At 46.5% G+C, this 15000-nt stretch overlaps 2 protein-coding genes and 1 long non-coding RNA gene across 8 annotated transcripts in view; 2 read left to right on the top strand and 1 right to left on the bottom strand.

Moving 5' to 3' along the window:
• LOC115541960 (putative homeodomain transcription factor 2) overlaps positions 1–5711 on the top strand; it is a 45694-nt gene extending 39983 nt beyond the window's left edge. For 3 of the 6 annotated variants that reach the window (XM_030353949.1, XM_030353947.1, XM_030353950.1), the window contains 3 exons: positions 510–605; positions 1352–1477; positions 4251–5711. In XM_030353949.1, the coding sequence (XP_030209809.1) occupies positions 510–605; positions 1352–1477; positions 4251–4271 (243 nt within the window). In that variant the 3' untranslated portion in view covers positions 4272–5711. Of the gene's footprint in view, positions 1–18; positions 462–509; positions 606–1351; positions 1478–4250 lie in introns of those variants that run through there. The other 3 variants (XM_030353948.1, XM_030353945.1, XM_030353946.1) reach the window with 2 other exon arrangements.
• A 2129-nt stretch (positions 5712–7840) lies between these two features.
• adipor2 (adiponectin receptor 2) overlaps positions 7841–15000 on the bottom strand; it is a 40090-nt gene continuing 32930 nt past the window's right edge. Inside the window, exons 5-8 of the mRNA XM_030353951.1 lie at positions 11489–11675; positions 11167–11354; positions 10807–11000; positions 7841–10008 (exon numbers count right to left, since the gene is read on the bottom strand). Of these exons, the coding sequence (XP_030209811.1) occupies positions 9880–10008; positions 10807–11000; positions 11167–11354; positions 11489–11675 (698 nt within the window). The 3' untranslated portion in view covers positions 7841–9879. The remainder of the gene's footprint in view (positions 10009–10806; positions 11001–11166; positions 11355–11488; positions 11676–15000) is intronic.
• Positions 12889–13726, top strand: LOC115541965 (uncharacterized). Its single transcript, XR_003976440.1, has 3 exons — positions 12889–13008; positions 13345–13452; positions 13507–13726. It is a non-coding gene; the product is annotated as an uncharacterized LOC115541965 (long non-coding RNA).

The following is a 15000-nucleotide window of genomic DNA, read 5'->3' as shown; positions in this document are numbered from 1 at the left end:
AGAGAGACAGACAGACAGGTACACAGACAGACAGCAACACCTCCATCCTGCTCACCGAACAGGTACACACACAGAGAGACAGACAGGTACACAGACAGACAGCAACACCTCCATCCTGCTCACCGAACAGGTACACACACAGACAGGTACACAGACAGACAGGTACACAGACAGACAGCAACACCTCCATCCTGCTCACCGAACAGGTACACACACAGAGAGACAGACGGGTACACAGACGGGTACAAAGACAGACAGGTACACAGACGGGTACACAGACAGACAGACAGGTACACAGACAGACAGGTACACAGACGGGTACACAGACAGACAGACGGGTACACAGACAGACAGGTACACAGACGGGTACACAGACGGGTACACACACAGGTACACAGACGTCCATCCTGATTAGAACCTCTCTCCTGAGATGCGCGGCCCCCAGACTATCTATAATAATAATAATAATAATCCTACTAATGTAATGTGCTGCTCGGTGCTGCCTCCAGATCAACCTGTACCTGAAGATGGAGAAGAAGCCCAACAAGAAGGAGGAGCTGACCCTGGTGAACAACGTGCTGAAGCTGGCCACCAAGCTGCTCAAGGTGCTCCCCCCCTCCCCTCCTCCCCCCCTCCCCCCCTCCCCTCCTCACCTGACGCTCTTCATCAGCTGGAGCATCCTGCCCCACCGGAAACACCTTGGCTAACCTCTCTCTCCCCCTCTCCCCTCTCTCCCCCCCCTCTCTCTCCCCCTCTCCCCTCTCTCCCCCCCCTCTCTCCTCCTCCCCCCCCCCTCTCCCCTCTCCCCCCCCTCTCTCTCCCCTCTCTCCCCCCCCCTCTCTCCCCCCTCTCCCCTCTCCCCCCCCCCCTCTCTCCCCCTCTCTCCCCTCTCCCCCCCCCCCTCTCCCCTCTCTCTCCTCTCTCCCCCCCCTCTCCCCTCTCCCCCCTCTCTCCCCTCTCCCCCCCCTCTCTCCCCCTCTCCCCCCTCTCTCCCCCCCCTCTCTCCCCTCTCCCCCCCCTCTCTCCCCTCTCCCCCCCTCTCTCCCCCCCCCTCTCCCCTCCTCCCCCCTCTCTCCCCCCCCCTCTCCCCTCCTCCCCCCTCTCTCTCCTCTCTCCTCTCCCCTCTCCCCCCTCTCTCTCTCCCCCCTCTCTCTCCTCTCCCCCCCCCTCTCTCCCCTCTCCCCCCCTCTCTCCCCCCCCCCTCTCTCCCCCCCCCTCTCTCCCCCCCCCTCTCCCCTCTCCCCCCTCTCTCCCCCCCCCCCCTCTCTCCCCCCTCCCCCCTCTCTCTCCTCTCCCCCCCCCCCTCTCCCCTCTCCCCCCCCCCCCCCCCCCCCCCCCCCTCTCTCTCTAGGAGTTGGACGCCCCCTTCCGGCTGTACGGTCTGACCATGAACCCGTTGCTCTACAACATCACCCAGGTGGTCATCCTGTCGGCCGTGTCAGGGGTCATCTCTGACCTGCTGGGCTTCAACCTGAAGGTGAGACGACCCTCGACCTTATCTTAAAGATGAATGTTAAGACCAGTTATGTTACTATAACAAATATTATTATTAATATAAATGCTTCAGCACTGATAAAAGGTTTGTCAAGAGGATTGTGACATTGGGGCTTAATGTATATTAAGCACTATCACTAATAGTGCTGGGGCTTAATGTATATTAAGCCCTATCACTAATAGTGCTGGGGCTTAATGTATATTAAGCCCTATCACTAATAGTGCTGGGGCTTAATGTATATTAAGCCCTATCACTAATAGTGCTGGGGCTTAATGTATATTAAGCACTATCACTAATAGTGCTGGGGCTTAATGTATAGTTTAATGTACTTAATGTATTAAGCCCTATCACTAATAGTGCTGGGGCTTAATGTATAGTTTAATGTACTTAATGTATTAAGCCCTATCACTAATAGTGCTGGGGCTTAATATATAGTGTATTAAGCACTATCACTAATAGTGCTGGGGCTTAATGTATAGTTTAATGTACTTAATGTATTAAGCCCTATCACTAATAGTGCTGGGGCTTAATGTATAGTGTATTAAGCCCTATCACTAATAGTGCTGGGGCTTAATATATAGTGTATTAAGCCCTATCACTAATAGTGCTGGGGCTTAATGTATAGTTTAATGTACTTAGTGTATTAAGCCCTATCACTAATAGTGCTGGGGCTTAATGTATAGTTTAATGTACTTAGTGTATTAAGCCCTATCACTAATAGTGCTGGGGCTTAATGTATAGTTTAATGTACTTAGTGTATTAAGCCCTATCACTGATAGTGCTGGGGCTTAATGTATAGTTTAATGTACTTAGTGTATTAAGCCCTATCACTGATAGTGCTGGGGCTTAATGTATAGTTTAATGTACTTAGTGTATTAAGCCCTATCACTAATAGTGCTGGGGCTTAATGTATAGTTTAATGTACTTAGTGTATTAAGCCCTATCACTAATAGTGCTGGGGCTTAATGTATAGTTTAATGTACTTAGTGTATTAAGCCCTATCACTGATAGTGCTGGGGCTTAATGTATAGTTTAATGTACTTAGTGTATTAAGCCCTATCACTAATAGTGCTGGGGCTTAATGTATAGTTTAATGTACTTAGTGTATTAAGCCCTATCACTGATAGTGCTGGGGCTTAATGTATAGTTTAATGTACTGAGTGTATTTAGCCCTATCACTAATAGTGCTGGGGCTTAATGTATAGTTTAATGTACTTAGTGTATTTAGCCCTATCACTAATAGTGCTGGGGCTTAATGTATAGTTTAATGTACTTAGTGTATTAAGCCCTATCACTGACAGTGCTGGGGCTTAATGTATAGTTTAATGTACTTAGTGTATTAAGCCCTATCACTGATAGTGCTGGGGCTTAATGTATAGTTTAATGTACTTAATGTATTAAGCCCTATCACTAATAGTGCTGGGGCTTAATGTATAGTGTATTAAGCCCTATCACTAATAGTGCTGGGGCTTAATGTATAGTTTAATGTACTTAGTGTATTAAGCCCTATCACTGATAGCGCTGGGGCTTAATGTATAGTTTAATGTACTTAGTGTATTAAGCCCTATCACTAATAGTGCTGGGGCTTAATGTATAGTTTAATGTACTTAGTGTATTAAGCCCTATCACTAATAGTGCTGGGGCTTAATGTATAGTTTAATGTACTTAGTGTATTAAGCCCTATCACTAATAGTGCTGGGGCTTAATGTATAGTTTAATGTACTTAGTGTATTAAGCCCTATCACTAATAGTGCTGGGGCTTAATGTATAGTTTAATGTACTTAGTGTATTAAGCCCTATCACTAATAGTGCTGGGGCTTAATGTATAGTTTAATGTACTTAGTGTATTAAGCCCTATCACTAATAGTGCTGGGGCTTAATGTATAGTTTAATGTACTTAGTGTATTAAGCCCTATCACTAATAGTGCTGGGGCTTAATGTATAGTTTAATGTACTTAGTGTATTAAGCCCTATCACTAATAGTGCTGGGGCTTAATGTATAGTTGAATGTACTTAGTGTATTAAGCCCTATCACTAATAGTGCTGGGGCTTAATGTATAGTTTAATGTACTTAGTGTATTAAGCCCTATCACTAATAGTGCTGGGGCTTAATGTATAGTTTAATGTACTTAGTGTATTAAGCCCTATCACTAATAGTGCTGGGGCTTAATGTATAGTGTAATGTACTTAGTGTATTAAGCCCTATCACTAATAGTGCTGGGGCTTAATGTATAGTTTAATGTACTTAGTGTATTAAGCCCTATCACTAATAGTGCTGGGGCTTAATGTATAGTTGAATGTACTTAGTGTATTAAGCCCTATCACTAATAGTGCTGGGGCTTAATGTATAGTTTAATGTACTTAGTGTATTAAGCCCTATCACTGATAGTGCTGGGGCTTAATGTATAGTTGAATGTACTTAGTGTATTAAGCCCTATCACTAATAGTGCTGGGGCTTAATGTATAGTTTAATGTACTTAGTGTATTAAGCCCTATCACTAATAGTGCTGGGGCTTAATGTATAGTTTAATGTACTTAGTGTATTAAGCCCTATCACTGATAGTGCTGGGGCTTAATGTATAGTTTAATGTACTTAGTGTATTAAGCCCTATCACTAATAGTGCTGGGGCTTAATGTATAGTTTAATGTACTTAGTGTATTAAGCCCTATCACTGATAGTGCTTTAGTGCCGTGGTCCTCAGTGGAGGAGTTCCGTCCTTCCAGTAAACGGACGCGTTGTTGTGTTTGTCCTCAGCTCTGGAAGATCAAGTCGTGACAATGAGGACGGACAGACGGACAGACGGGGGTGGTCCCTCCGTCTCGACCGGGGCGCGGGGCGGTCCAGACCGGTCTGAACCGGTCTGGTGAGACGGCCGGAGGGCGTGGGCTTCTGTCGGCTCGCCGGTGACGGCGTCTGATGTTTCCCATTTCTTTTGTCTTTTCAACGTTGAATTTATTTTGATGTTGGTGCAATTCATTATTTATTTACCCACTCAGTGTTTTAAAGAACTAGGGTTTATTTCAAACTTAGTTTCGCATTTAGGTTTTTGGACACAGAAACAAAAAGTATTCCTATTCTAGTTCTGATCAATATGGATGTTCTTGTCTATGATGGTTAACGTTCTCAGCCTGATGGTCAATTATTTTTATATTTTTATGTTTCAGGAGCTGCGAAAAGAGGCATGCTTATTTTTGTTTTGTCTGTAATTAACCAATTATAGCCTGCTTGTTTAGAGTTCAAACCAATAAGAAACACGAGAACCAGCAGTTGATTTCATGAATAAGCTAAACTTGAAGGACAAGTTTTATTGGGTCACACATTTTTTTTAGCAGGTTTTGAGTGAGATTTAGAAGATACACATCTAGTGTTGTACAAGTGACAACACATTACTGTTACCCATTTACCGGTAGACCCAATTACAAAAGCCCCCCGCATCCTTTTAGTTGATAGTCTATGCAGAGGTGAGGAATTCCTACGTTGGAATTGAGATGTGCACTTTAAATATATGAAAAAGGTCGTAAAAAGGTTGCATTTAATGTAAATATGTCACTGTTGCTGTTTACATTAGCAAGAGGGCTTTGGATTTCGTTTTTGTCCTTTTTTTGTCCTTTTGCTGACGAAGTGTTTGTGTGTTTGTTCTCCGAAGTATGCTAGCAGTAGGCTAGCACTACGTAATCACTATCGGGGTACCATGTTACAAAACTCATGGATAAATCTAAATGCAAGGATTGAATTTTTGGGTTGCAAACAAACGTCCAACATATTACGAAGACATTCAGTTTGTAGTTCGTTAGTAACCGTGACAACATACAAAGGCTAGCATAATCATCTTGTTTGAAAACGACCAAAGTGCTTTATATATTTTCCCCCTGCTGGACAAGAATGTAATCCTGGCATCTGCTTTAAAATATTGTTTTACTTCCTTTTTGGAAATGCTTTAAACGGTGTTCATGTTGTTGCTTTGTTTTATTTAAATACGTTTTTATTTTTTGCAGTTTTACTTTCACCTTTCTCAGTTATATTGTCCATGTGGTTTCTCACACCCAGTTTTGCTGTGTTTTCAAAGAACGCAATTAAGTCCAAAATGTGTGTATGAAATCTGGGTCAACAATTATATACAAGCATTTGTTCCTGTTTTTGAAGAAAGTATATCGATTTTGTGAACTGTTGTCTGCACGATCTACATTTTTCTATAAAGATTTGAAATGGACTGCATATTGCTTTATTATTCACACCTATCTCACGTTGTATAAGAATAAGCCATTTCCTTTAAAGTGAACCTTTTCTGCCTCAAAGCCCCCCTTCTTAGTCGCCGTACGTGCGGGTCTCGAACATGCGCTGGTCAGAGGGTTAACCACAGGTCTGACCAGTCGGTGTAATCTTCTCTTCCCTCAACGGACCGCGGTGAATTTAGTTTTAGGTTGGATATTCGACGGATATTCAGTCCAGTTCCAGCCTCGACTTCACGGGGATTTGCCCGACAATAGCAGCAGGAGAACGGTTAGCGCACCTCGCAGAGCCTCGCGGTGAATCGCTGGAAACTGTTTTAGGGACCGTCAATAAATTACTTCACGTAAATATATGAATACAAAATACTTGCAGTATTTTCAATAGCTTCCATGCCATGTGACCCAGTGACTCCAAACCAGTATCCAATTGTAGAATTAAACCCTGAGAATAGGACACACCACTCTTTATGGTATTTTAGTGCTTTCTCTATTTTATATGAATATTAATATGCAGGAATTAGGGCTGGGTGATATATCGAATATATGCAATGTATCGCGAGATGTTCTCCAGGGGATGTATAAAATGCCCCTGTCGCGAACATCGAATACAAATAGGCACGTAATGTTACTTTTTACTTTTTTGTGCGTTCACGCGACGGGGCAACAAAATATGATAATTCCTGCTTATTAATATTCATATAAAATAGAGAAAGCCCTAAAATACAATACAAAGTGGTGTGTCCTATTCTTAGGGTTTACCATTAACCTGTGTGTGTAACTGCTTCTTCTACCACATCAGTAGCAGTGTCCCCTCCTGTCGGCTAGGGGGCAGTATTGAGCAAGTCTGTTTCAGTAGCAGTGTCCCCTCCCGTTGGCTAGGGGGCAGCAGTGAGCAGGTCTGCTTCAAGGGCCGTTGTGAAGGAGCCTCGAGACCCACCCTGAGGAGGTCCTGATGTACAGACAGACTGCTCTTTGATACAAGTCTGGTTGCTTTTATATTGTTGTTACCCCTTATGTTTTTTTCCATGACGACCAATAAAAAAATAGTTTTACCCCTTATGTTTTTTTCCATGACGACCAATAAAAAACGACAGTGTTACCGCTTATGTTTTTTTCCATGATGACCAATAAAAAAATAGTTTTACCCCTTATGTTTTTTTCCATGACAATAAAAAACGACAGTGTTACCCCTTATGTTTTTTTCCATGACGACCAATAAAAAACGACAGTGTTACCCCTTATGTTTTTTTCCATGATGACCAATAAAAAAATAGTTTTACCCCTTATGTTTTATCCATGACAATAAAAAACGACAGTGTTACCCCTTATGTTTTTTCCATGACAATAAAAAACGACAGTGTTACCCCTTCTGTTTTTTTCCATGACGACCAATAAAAAACGACAGTGTTACCCCTTATATTTTTCCCCTGTCGACCAATAAACTAAAATACAATGCAAAGTGGTGTGTCCTATTCTTAGGGTTTATCGTTACAATTGGATACTGGTTTGGAGTCACTGGGTCACATGGCATGGAAGCTATTGAAAAAACTGCAAGTATTTTGTATTGATATATTTACGTGAAGTAATTTATTGACGGTCCCTAAATCAGTTTCCAGCGATTCACCGCGAGGCGCTGCGAGGTGTGCTAACCGTTCTCCTGCAGCTATTGCCGGGCAAATCTCCGTGAAGTCGCGGCTGGAACTGGACTGAATATCCGTCGAATATCCAACCTAAAACTAACTTCACCGCGGTCCTCAACGGGACTTGAACCCTGCCTTCCAGGGGGTCGACTCGCAGATGGGGGTCCACTTCCCCACGGAGATAGGTAAATTAATATTGTTTGAGGTTATATGACAGTACAATAAACATAGCATTTCATTTAAAACTAACATGTTTAAATTATCAGGAATTGAAACGCGGTCTCCGGTATGCAGAGTGCACTCCGCGGTACCACGGAGAGAGGGCCAGGTTCCCCAGCGTTCACACTGAATATGACTCGGGCAATGATGCTACGACCCTAACGATATGCAAATATATTCATTTAAATGCACCAGGATCTAATCTGGATGCCTTGTGAAATGAATGGCCCAATAATCTCGGAAACTAAGACGGATGAAAAGGAAAAATATTTTTTTTTATTATTAGAACAATACAGCAGATATAAAGGTCTATTGCAATCAAACAATAAACACGCCCTCAGATTCGATACATGTGCTTTATTCAACAGACCGCCCAAATATAAATAAATTAAAAACTAAAGGTAAATTAAGAGAGGGAGGGGGACAGACAAAGTAAGCTTATGCGATGACAATGGTAATAAACGGCAGTATAAATGTTTGGTTTGAACTCTGTACCAATGCAGTGATGAATGGGACACAGTGCATTGGTACCAACGTGGACTCAACTGTACCCCAGTGTCCCCCAGAGGGAGGGACTTTCACAGAGAGGGAGGTGGTCCGGCTGCTCCTTGGCCCACCCACTCTTGGATTCAATACTGCAGCTATGGCTGAGACAGTTCAGAGGGAACCAGGGCTGAAGTTTATCCAGTTCAACACTGAATTGGATTCAGGGTTGAAAGGACGACCGGCTGCTCGGTCCTTCCCTATTTAACGAGAGGTAAGGGTGTTTCAAATCAAAAGTCCCCAGATTATTAAAGGTCGTCTTTCAAAGCAAATTGTTTTTTTCCCACTTCCCAAAAACACCCCGTTAGAAAAGGGATAACGGAAAATAATTGATACAATCCAAAAACAAATATAATAGTTGAAACATCGGTTCAACAGAAATGAGTCTCAGTGGCTTCCCACCAATCACCAGTTAGCGTTGCTCATAACTTAGCGTCGTCATGCTACCCACCAATCACCAGTTAGCGTTGATCATACCTTAGCGTCATCATGCTACCTCAACGCTCTTTCCCACTTTTTTTTTTTTTAAGATTCTTGGGCCTTGTTTAGAAAAAATACAATTTTGATTTGAGGGGATTTCCAAACTCAATCCCGCAGAGGGGGAAAGGACTTCTACGATACATATTCCGATCTACAACGATGTCGGGTAAACACGGCGCTTTAAACAAGACTTTGGCTTACGTCTGGTTTGCAAGCGGCCGCCTACAGCGATCCACTCGAGACTAAATGTCCGTCCGACCGGAAACCGGCAGAAAGTATTGAAACACAAAATCTGCCCCCTCCTCCTCCCCTAGGGGAGGGGCTTCACGTCACAGGTAAATCTGCCCCCTCCTCCTCCCCTAGGGGAGGGGCTTCACGTCACAGGTAAATCTGCCCCCTCCTCCTCCCCTAGGGGAGGGGCTTCACGTCACAGGTAAATTGGGTCCACCAATCCGCTTCAATCTGCTCGTGACAGCGCCTCAATTTAAATCTTTTTTTATTCAATCCTCTTCATATTACTTTTTCCATTGTTGTTTTTTTTCCAAACAGATATTTTATACAAATCTATATAACCAAAATGTAGAGATCTTATTTACAAAAGAGGGCCGTTATGGGCCCACACACACATCACCCTCTTGAAGAAGATCTAAATCCTTTGTCCACAAGGAAAATCTTTTTTTGTTCGTTTTTCTCTGTGTTTGTCTTTTTTTTTTTTTTTTTATCCAGGAAAACGTTAAATTTACCTAAACTTGACAAACAAGAAAAAGTTTACACGATTCAAGATGATTCAATTCATTCTTTTTTTTCAAGCCAAACTCCGAACCCCACGACCTCACAGCAAAACAAACACGACCTTCAGGCCAAACCTCGGGTTCTACTTCAAAATCCACCATTCCACTTAAAAAAGTTGAACCATCGAAACCAGTTTGAACCAGACAGGGTGGGGGTGAGGAGGAGGTCATTAAATGCCCCCTAAGGTCACCCCAGGTATTACACACACACCAGAACACAGTGGCCCCCAGCCCCCCCCCCCCGGAGGAGAGGCACTCTGAGAGTGTGTGTGTGTGTGTGTGTGTGTGTGTGCCTGTGTGTGCCTGTGTGTGTGTGTGTGCCTGTGTGTGTGTGTGTGTGTGTCTCCCCCCCTCAGGCCGATGCCCCCCCCTCGGTAAACATACGCGTCAAACGCCCCCCTTGTGTTTGTGCCCCCCCCCCCCCTCCGGTGTGTGCGCTGGTCTGCGCGCGTGCGGTGCACGTGCACGTGCGCGTGGTGCGCTACAGCGTCCCGTCGGCGGCGCAGCCCCCGCCCGCCGTGTAGCGGAACTCCTGCAGGTTGGAGACGCCGTGGAAGTGGACGAAGGCCCCCGCCACCACCAGGATGTGGAAGAGCTGGTGGGAGTGGAACTGGGAGGGGGGGGGGCACAAGGTTAGGACCCCGAGAGGATGAGACCCCCACATTAATATATAGAGGGGGGGGGGGGGGGGGGGGGCACAAGGTTAGGACCCCGAGAGGATGAGACCCCCACATTAATATATAGAGGGGGGGGGGCACAAGGTTAGGACCCCGAGAGGATGAGACCCCCACATTAATATATAGAGGGGGGGGGGGGGGGGGGGGGGAACAGGGTTGGGACCCCGAGAGGATGAGACCCCCCACATTAATATATAGAGGGGGGGGGCACAAGGTTAGGACCCCGAGAGGATGAGACCCCCACATTAATATATAGAGGGGGGGGGGGGGGGCACAAGGTTAGGACCCCTAGAGGATGAGACCCCCCACATTAATATATAGAGGGGGGGGGGGGGGGGCACAAGGTTAGGACCCCGAGAGGATGAGACCCCCACATTAATATATAGAGGGGGGGGGGGGGGGGCACAAGGTTAGGACCCCTAGAGGATGAGACCCCCACATTAATATATAGGAGTGGGCTGTCAACTGGTAGGGATTTTATATACAAAACACACAGACAGACAGAGGAGGTAGTGATCGAGAGAGAGAGGTAGAGAGAGCCAATGAGAGCTAGAGAGGGGTAGTGAGAGCCAATGAGAGCTAGAGAGGTAGTGAGAGCCAATGAGAGCTAGAGAGGTAGTGAGAGCCAATGAGAGCTAGAGAGAGGTAGTGAGAGCCAATGAGAGCTAGAGAGGTAGAGAGAGCCAATGAGAGCTAGAGAGGTAGAGAGAGCCAATGAGAGCGCGCCGTACCCATATGTCACACTTCCCGGGGAAGAACCTCTCTGGGATGCGGGCTGCGTAGAGACAGGCGCCCGTGATGTACAGCGTGGCCATGAGGACCAGCCAGCCCATCTGGCCGATGGTGGTGGCCCGGATCAGACCCTCGCTGAGCGTGAAGTGGAGCGTGGGCACCACGCCGCTCAGACCCAGCCCCACGAACACTCCTGGGGGGGCAGGGGGCGTTAGGAGGGGAGGGGCTTCTGGGTGGACACCCTACACACACACACACACACACACACACACACACACACACACACACACACACACACACACACACACACACACACACACACACACACACACACACACACACACACACACAGGCCTCACCGGCGCGGACCCCGCGGTACTCGGGCGTGGCGAAGAAGTCGCACTGGGACACGGTGATGGCGGCCAGGCCCAGCACACACACCACCAGCAGGTAGATGAAGCGGGGCTGAGGGGAGCAGTAGAACGAGTAGTACAGCCACGGCACGAAGGAGCCCATGATGAGGAAGGCGATGCCGCTGTAGTCCAGCCTGCGCGCGCACACACACACACACACACACACACACACGTGAGGGGGTGCAGTAGCGCGTGCTGTGTATGTGCGCACACACATAGTCTTTTACTTTTGAAAAAATGTGAGTGCAGATTAGCGAGGCGCTCTTACTTTGAGAAGACCTTGGACACGCCCTCCGAGTGGCAGTACACGGTGTGGAAGAGCCAGGAGAAGGACAGGCAGAGGATGGCTCCCAGGAAGAACATCCCGATCACAACCTTCTCCTGGACGGGGGCCACGAACGACATGTTGGGCCGGAACATGTACATGAGCCCCAGGCACAGGAAGAACAGGCAGCCTGGGGGGAGGGGGAGTACAGTTAGGACATGAGCCCCAGGCACAGGAAGAACAGGCAGCCTGGGGGGTACAGTTAGGACATGAGCCCCAGGCACAGGAAGAACAGGCAGCCTGGGGGGTACAGTTAGGACATGAGCCCCAGGCACAGGAAGAACAGGCAGCCTGGGGGGTACAGTTAGGACATGAGCCCCAGGCACAGGAAGAACAGGCAGCCTGGGGGGTACAGTTAGGACATGAGCCCCAGGCACAGGAAGAACAGGCAGCCTGGGGGGGGTACAGTTAGGACATGAGCCCCAGGCACAGGAAGAACAGGCAGCCTGGGGGGTACAGTTAGGACATGAGCCCCAGGCACAGGAAGAACAGGCAGCCTGGGGGGTACAGTTAGGACATGAGCCCCAGGCACAGGAAGAACAGGCAGCCTGGGGGGTACAGTGGAGGAGCGCTGGTCAATACGGTGCCTACTGTACCTTTAAGTACATCAGCACTACTGACTGGTTACCAGACAGCCACTGCTTGGTTACTGACTGGTTACCAGACAGCCACTGCTTGGTTACTGACTGGTTACCAGACAGACAGCCACTGGTTGGTTACTGACTGGTTACCAGACAGACAGCCACTGGTTGGTTACTGACTGGTTACCAGACAGCCACTGCTTGGTTACTGACTGGTTACCAGACAGACAGCCACTGGTTGGTTACTGACTGGTTACCAGACAGCCACTGCTTGGTTACTGACTGGTTACCAGACAGACAGCCACTGGTTGGTTACTGACTGGTTACCAGACAGACAGCCAATGGTTGGTTCCTGACTAGTGACCAGACAGACACTGGTTGGTTACCAGACAGATTGCGCGGGGCCACCAGGGCCAGTGAACATTAACCTGTGTGTGTAACTGCTTCTTCTACCACAGTAGTAGCAGTGTCCCCTCCTGTCGGCTAGGGGGCAGCAGTGAGCAGGTCTGTTTCAGTAGCAGTATCCCCTCCTGTCAGCTAGGGGGCAGTATTGAGCAGGTCTGTTTCAGTAGCAGTGTCCCCTCCTGTCAGCTAGGGGGCAGTATTGAGCAGGTCTGTTTCAGTAGCAGTGTCCCCTCCTGTCAGCTAGGGGGCAGCAGTGAGCAGGTCTGTTTCAGTAGCAGTGTCCCCTCCCGTCGGCTAGGGGGCAGCAGTGAGCAGGTCTGTTTCAGTAGCAGTGTCCCCTCCCGTCGGCTAGGGGGCAGCAGTGAGCAGGTCTGTTTCAGTAGCAGTGTCCCCTCCCGTCGGCTAGGGGGCAGCAGTGAGCAGGTCTGTTTCAGTAGCAGTGTCCCCTCCCGTCGGCTAGGGGGCAGCAGTGAGCAGGTCTGTTTCTTCTACCAAAGTAGTAGCAGTGTCCCCTCCTGTCAGCTAGGGGGCAGTATTGAGCAGGTATTTTTGAGTAGCAGTGTCCCCTCCTGTCAGCTAGGGGGCAGCAGTGAGCAGGTCTGTTTCAGTAGCAGTGTCCCCTCCTGTCAGCTAGGGGGCAGTATTGAGCAGGTCTGTTTCAGTAGCAGTGTCCCCTCCTGTCGGCTAGGGGGCAGCAGTGAGCAGGTCTGTTTCAGTAGCAGTGTCCCCTCCTGTCGGCTAGGGGGCAGCAGTGAGCAGGTCTGTTTCAGTAGCAGTATCCCCTCCTGTCAGCTAGGGGGCAGCAGTGAGCAGGTCTGTTTCAGTAGCAGTGTCCCCTCCCGTCGGCTAGGGGGCAGCAGTGAGCAGGTCTGTTTCAGTAGCAGTGTCCCCTCCCGTCGGCTAGGGGGCAGCAGTGAGCAGGTCTGTTTCAGTAGCAGTGTCCCCTCCCGTCGGCTAGGGGGCAGCAGTGAGCAGGTCTGCTTCAAGGGCCGTTGTGAAGGAGCCTCGAGACCCACCATGAGGAGGTCCTGATGTACAGACAGACTGCTCTTTGATACAAGTCTGCGTTGCTTTTATATTGTTGTTACCCCGTATGTTTTTTTCCATGACGACCAATAAAAAGGAAGATTTACCCCTTGTGTTTTTTTCCATGATGACCAATAAAAAAATAGTTTTACCCCTTGTGTTTTTTTTCCATGACGACCAATAAAAAAAGAAAGTGTTACCCCGTATGTTTTTTCCATGACGACTAATAAAAAACGACAGTGTTACCCCATATGTTTTTTCGCATGAAGTCCAATAAAAAAAAGTGTTTTACCCATTATGATTTTTCCCTGAAGACCAATAAAAAACGAAGTTGTGACCCCTTATGTTTTTTCCATGACAATAAAAAACGACATTGTTACCCCTTATGTTTTTCCCCTGAAGACCAATAAAAAACGACATTGTTACCCCTTATGATTTTTCCCCTGAAGACCAATAAAAAATGACAGTGTTACCCCTTATGTTTTTTTCCAAGACGACCAATAAAAAACGACACTGTAACCGCTTATGTTTTTTCCATGACGACCAATAAAAAACGACATCGTTACCCCTTATGATTTTCCCCTGAAGACCAATAAAAAACGACAGTGTTACCCCTTATGTTTTTTTTCATGACGACCAATAAAAAACGACAGTGTTACCCCTTATGTTTTTTACCATGACGAACAGTAAAAAACGACAGTGTTACCCCTTGTGTTTTTTTCCATGACGAACAATAAAAAACGACAGTGTTACCCCTTATGTTTTTTTTCCATGACGAACAATAAGAAAAGAGTTTTACCCCTTATGTTTTTTTTCATGACGACCAATAAAAAACGACAGTGTTACCCCTTATATTTTTTTTCATGACGACCAATAAAAAACGACAGTGTTACCCATTATGATTTTCCCCTGAAGACCAATAAAAAAACGACAGTGTTACCCCTTATGTTTTTCCGCTGTCGACCAATAAAAAATGACAGTGTTACCCCTTATGTTTTTTTCCAAGACGACCAATAAAAAACGACACTGTAACCGCTTATGTTTTTTCCATGACGACCAATAAAAAACGACATCGTTACCCCTTATGATTTTCCCCTGAAGACCAATAAAAAACGACAGTGTTACCCCTTATGTTTTTTTTCATGACGACCAATAAAAAACGACAGTGTTACCCCTTATGTTTTTTACCATGACGAACAGTAAAAAACGACAGTGTTACCCCTTGTGTTTTTTTCCATGACGAACAATAAAAAACGACAGTGTTACCCCTTATGTTTTTTTTCCATGACGAACAATAAGAAAAGAGTTTTACCCCTTGTTTTTTTTCATGACGACCAATAAAAAACGACAGTGTTACCCCTTATATTTTTTTTCATGACGACCAATAAAAAACGACAGTGTTACCCATTATGATTTTCCCCTGAAGACCAATAAAAAAACGAC

The sequence above is a fragment of the Gadus morhua genome, chromosome 4 (genome assembly GCF_902167405.1).
Source record: "Gadus morhua chromosome 4, gadMor3.0, whole genome shotgun sequence".
In the NCBI taxonomy this organism is placed as follows: Eukaryota; Metazoa; Chordata; class Actinopteri; order Gadiformes; family Gadidae; genus Gadus; species Gadus morhua.
Note: the sequence above shows the minus strand (reverse complement) of the source record. Positions and strands in the feature narration are given on the sequence as shown.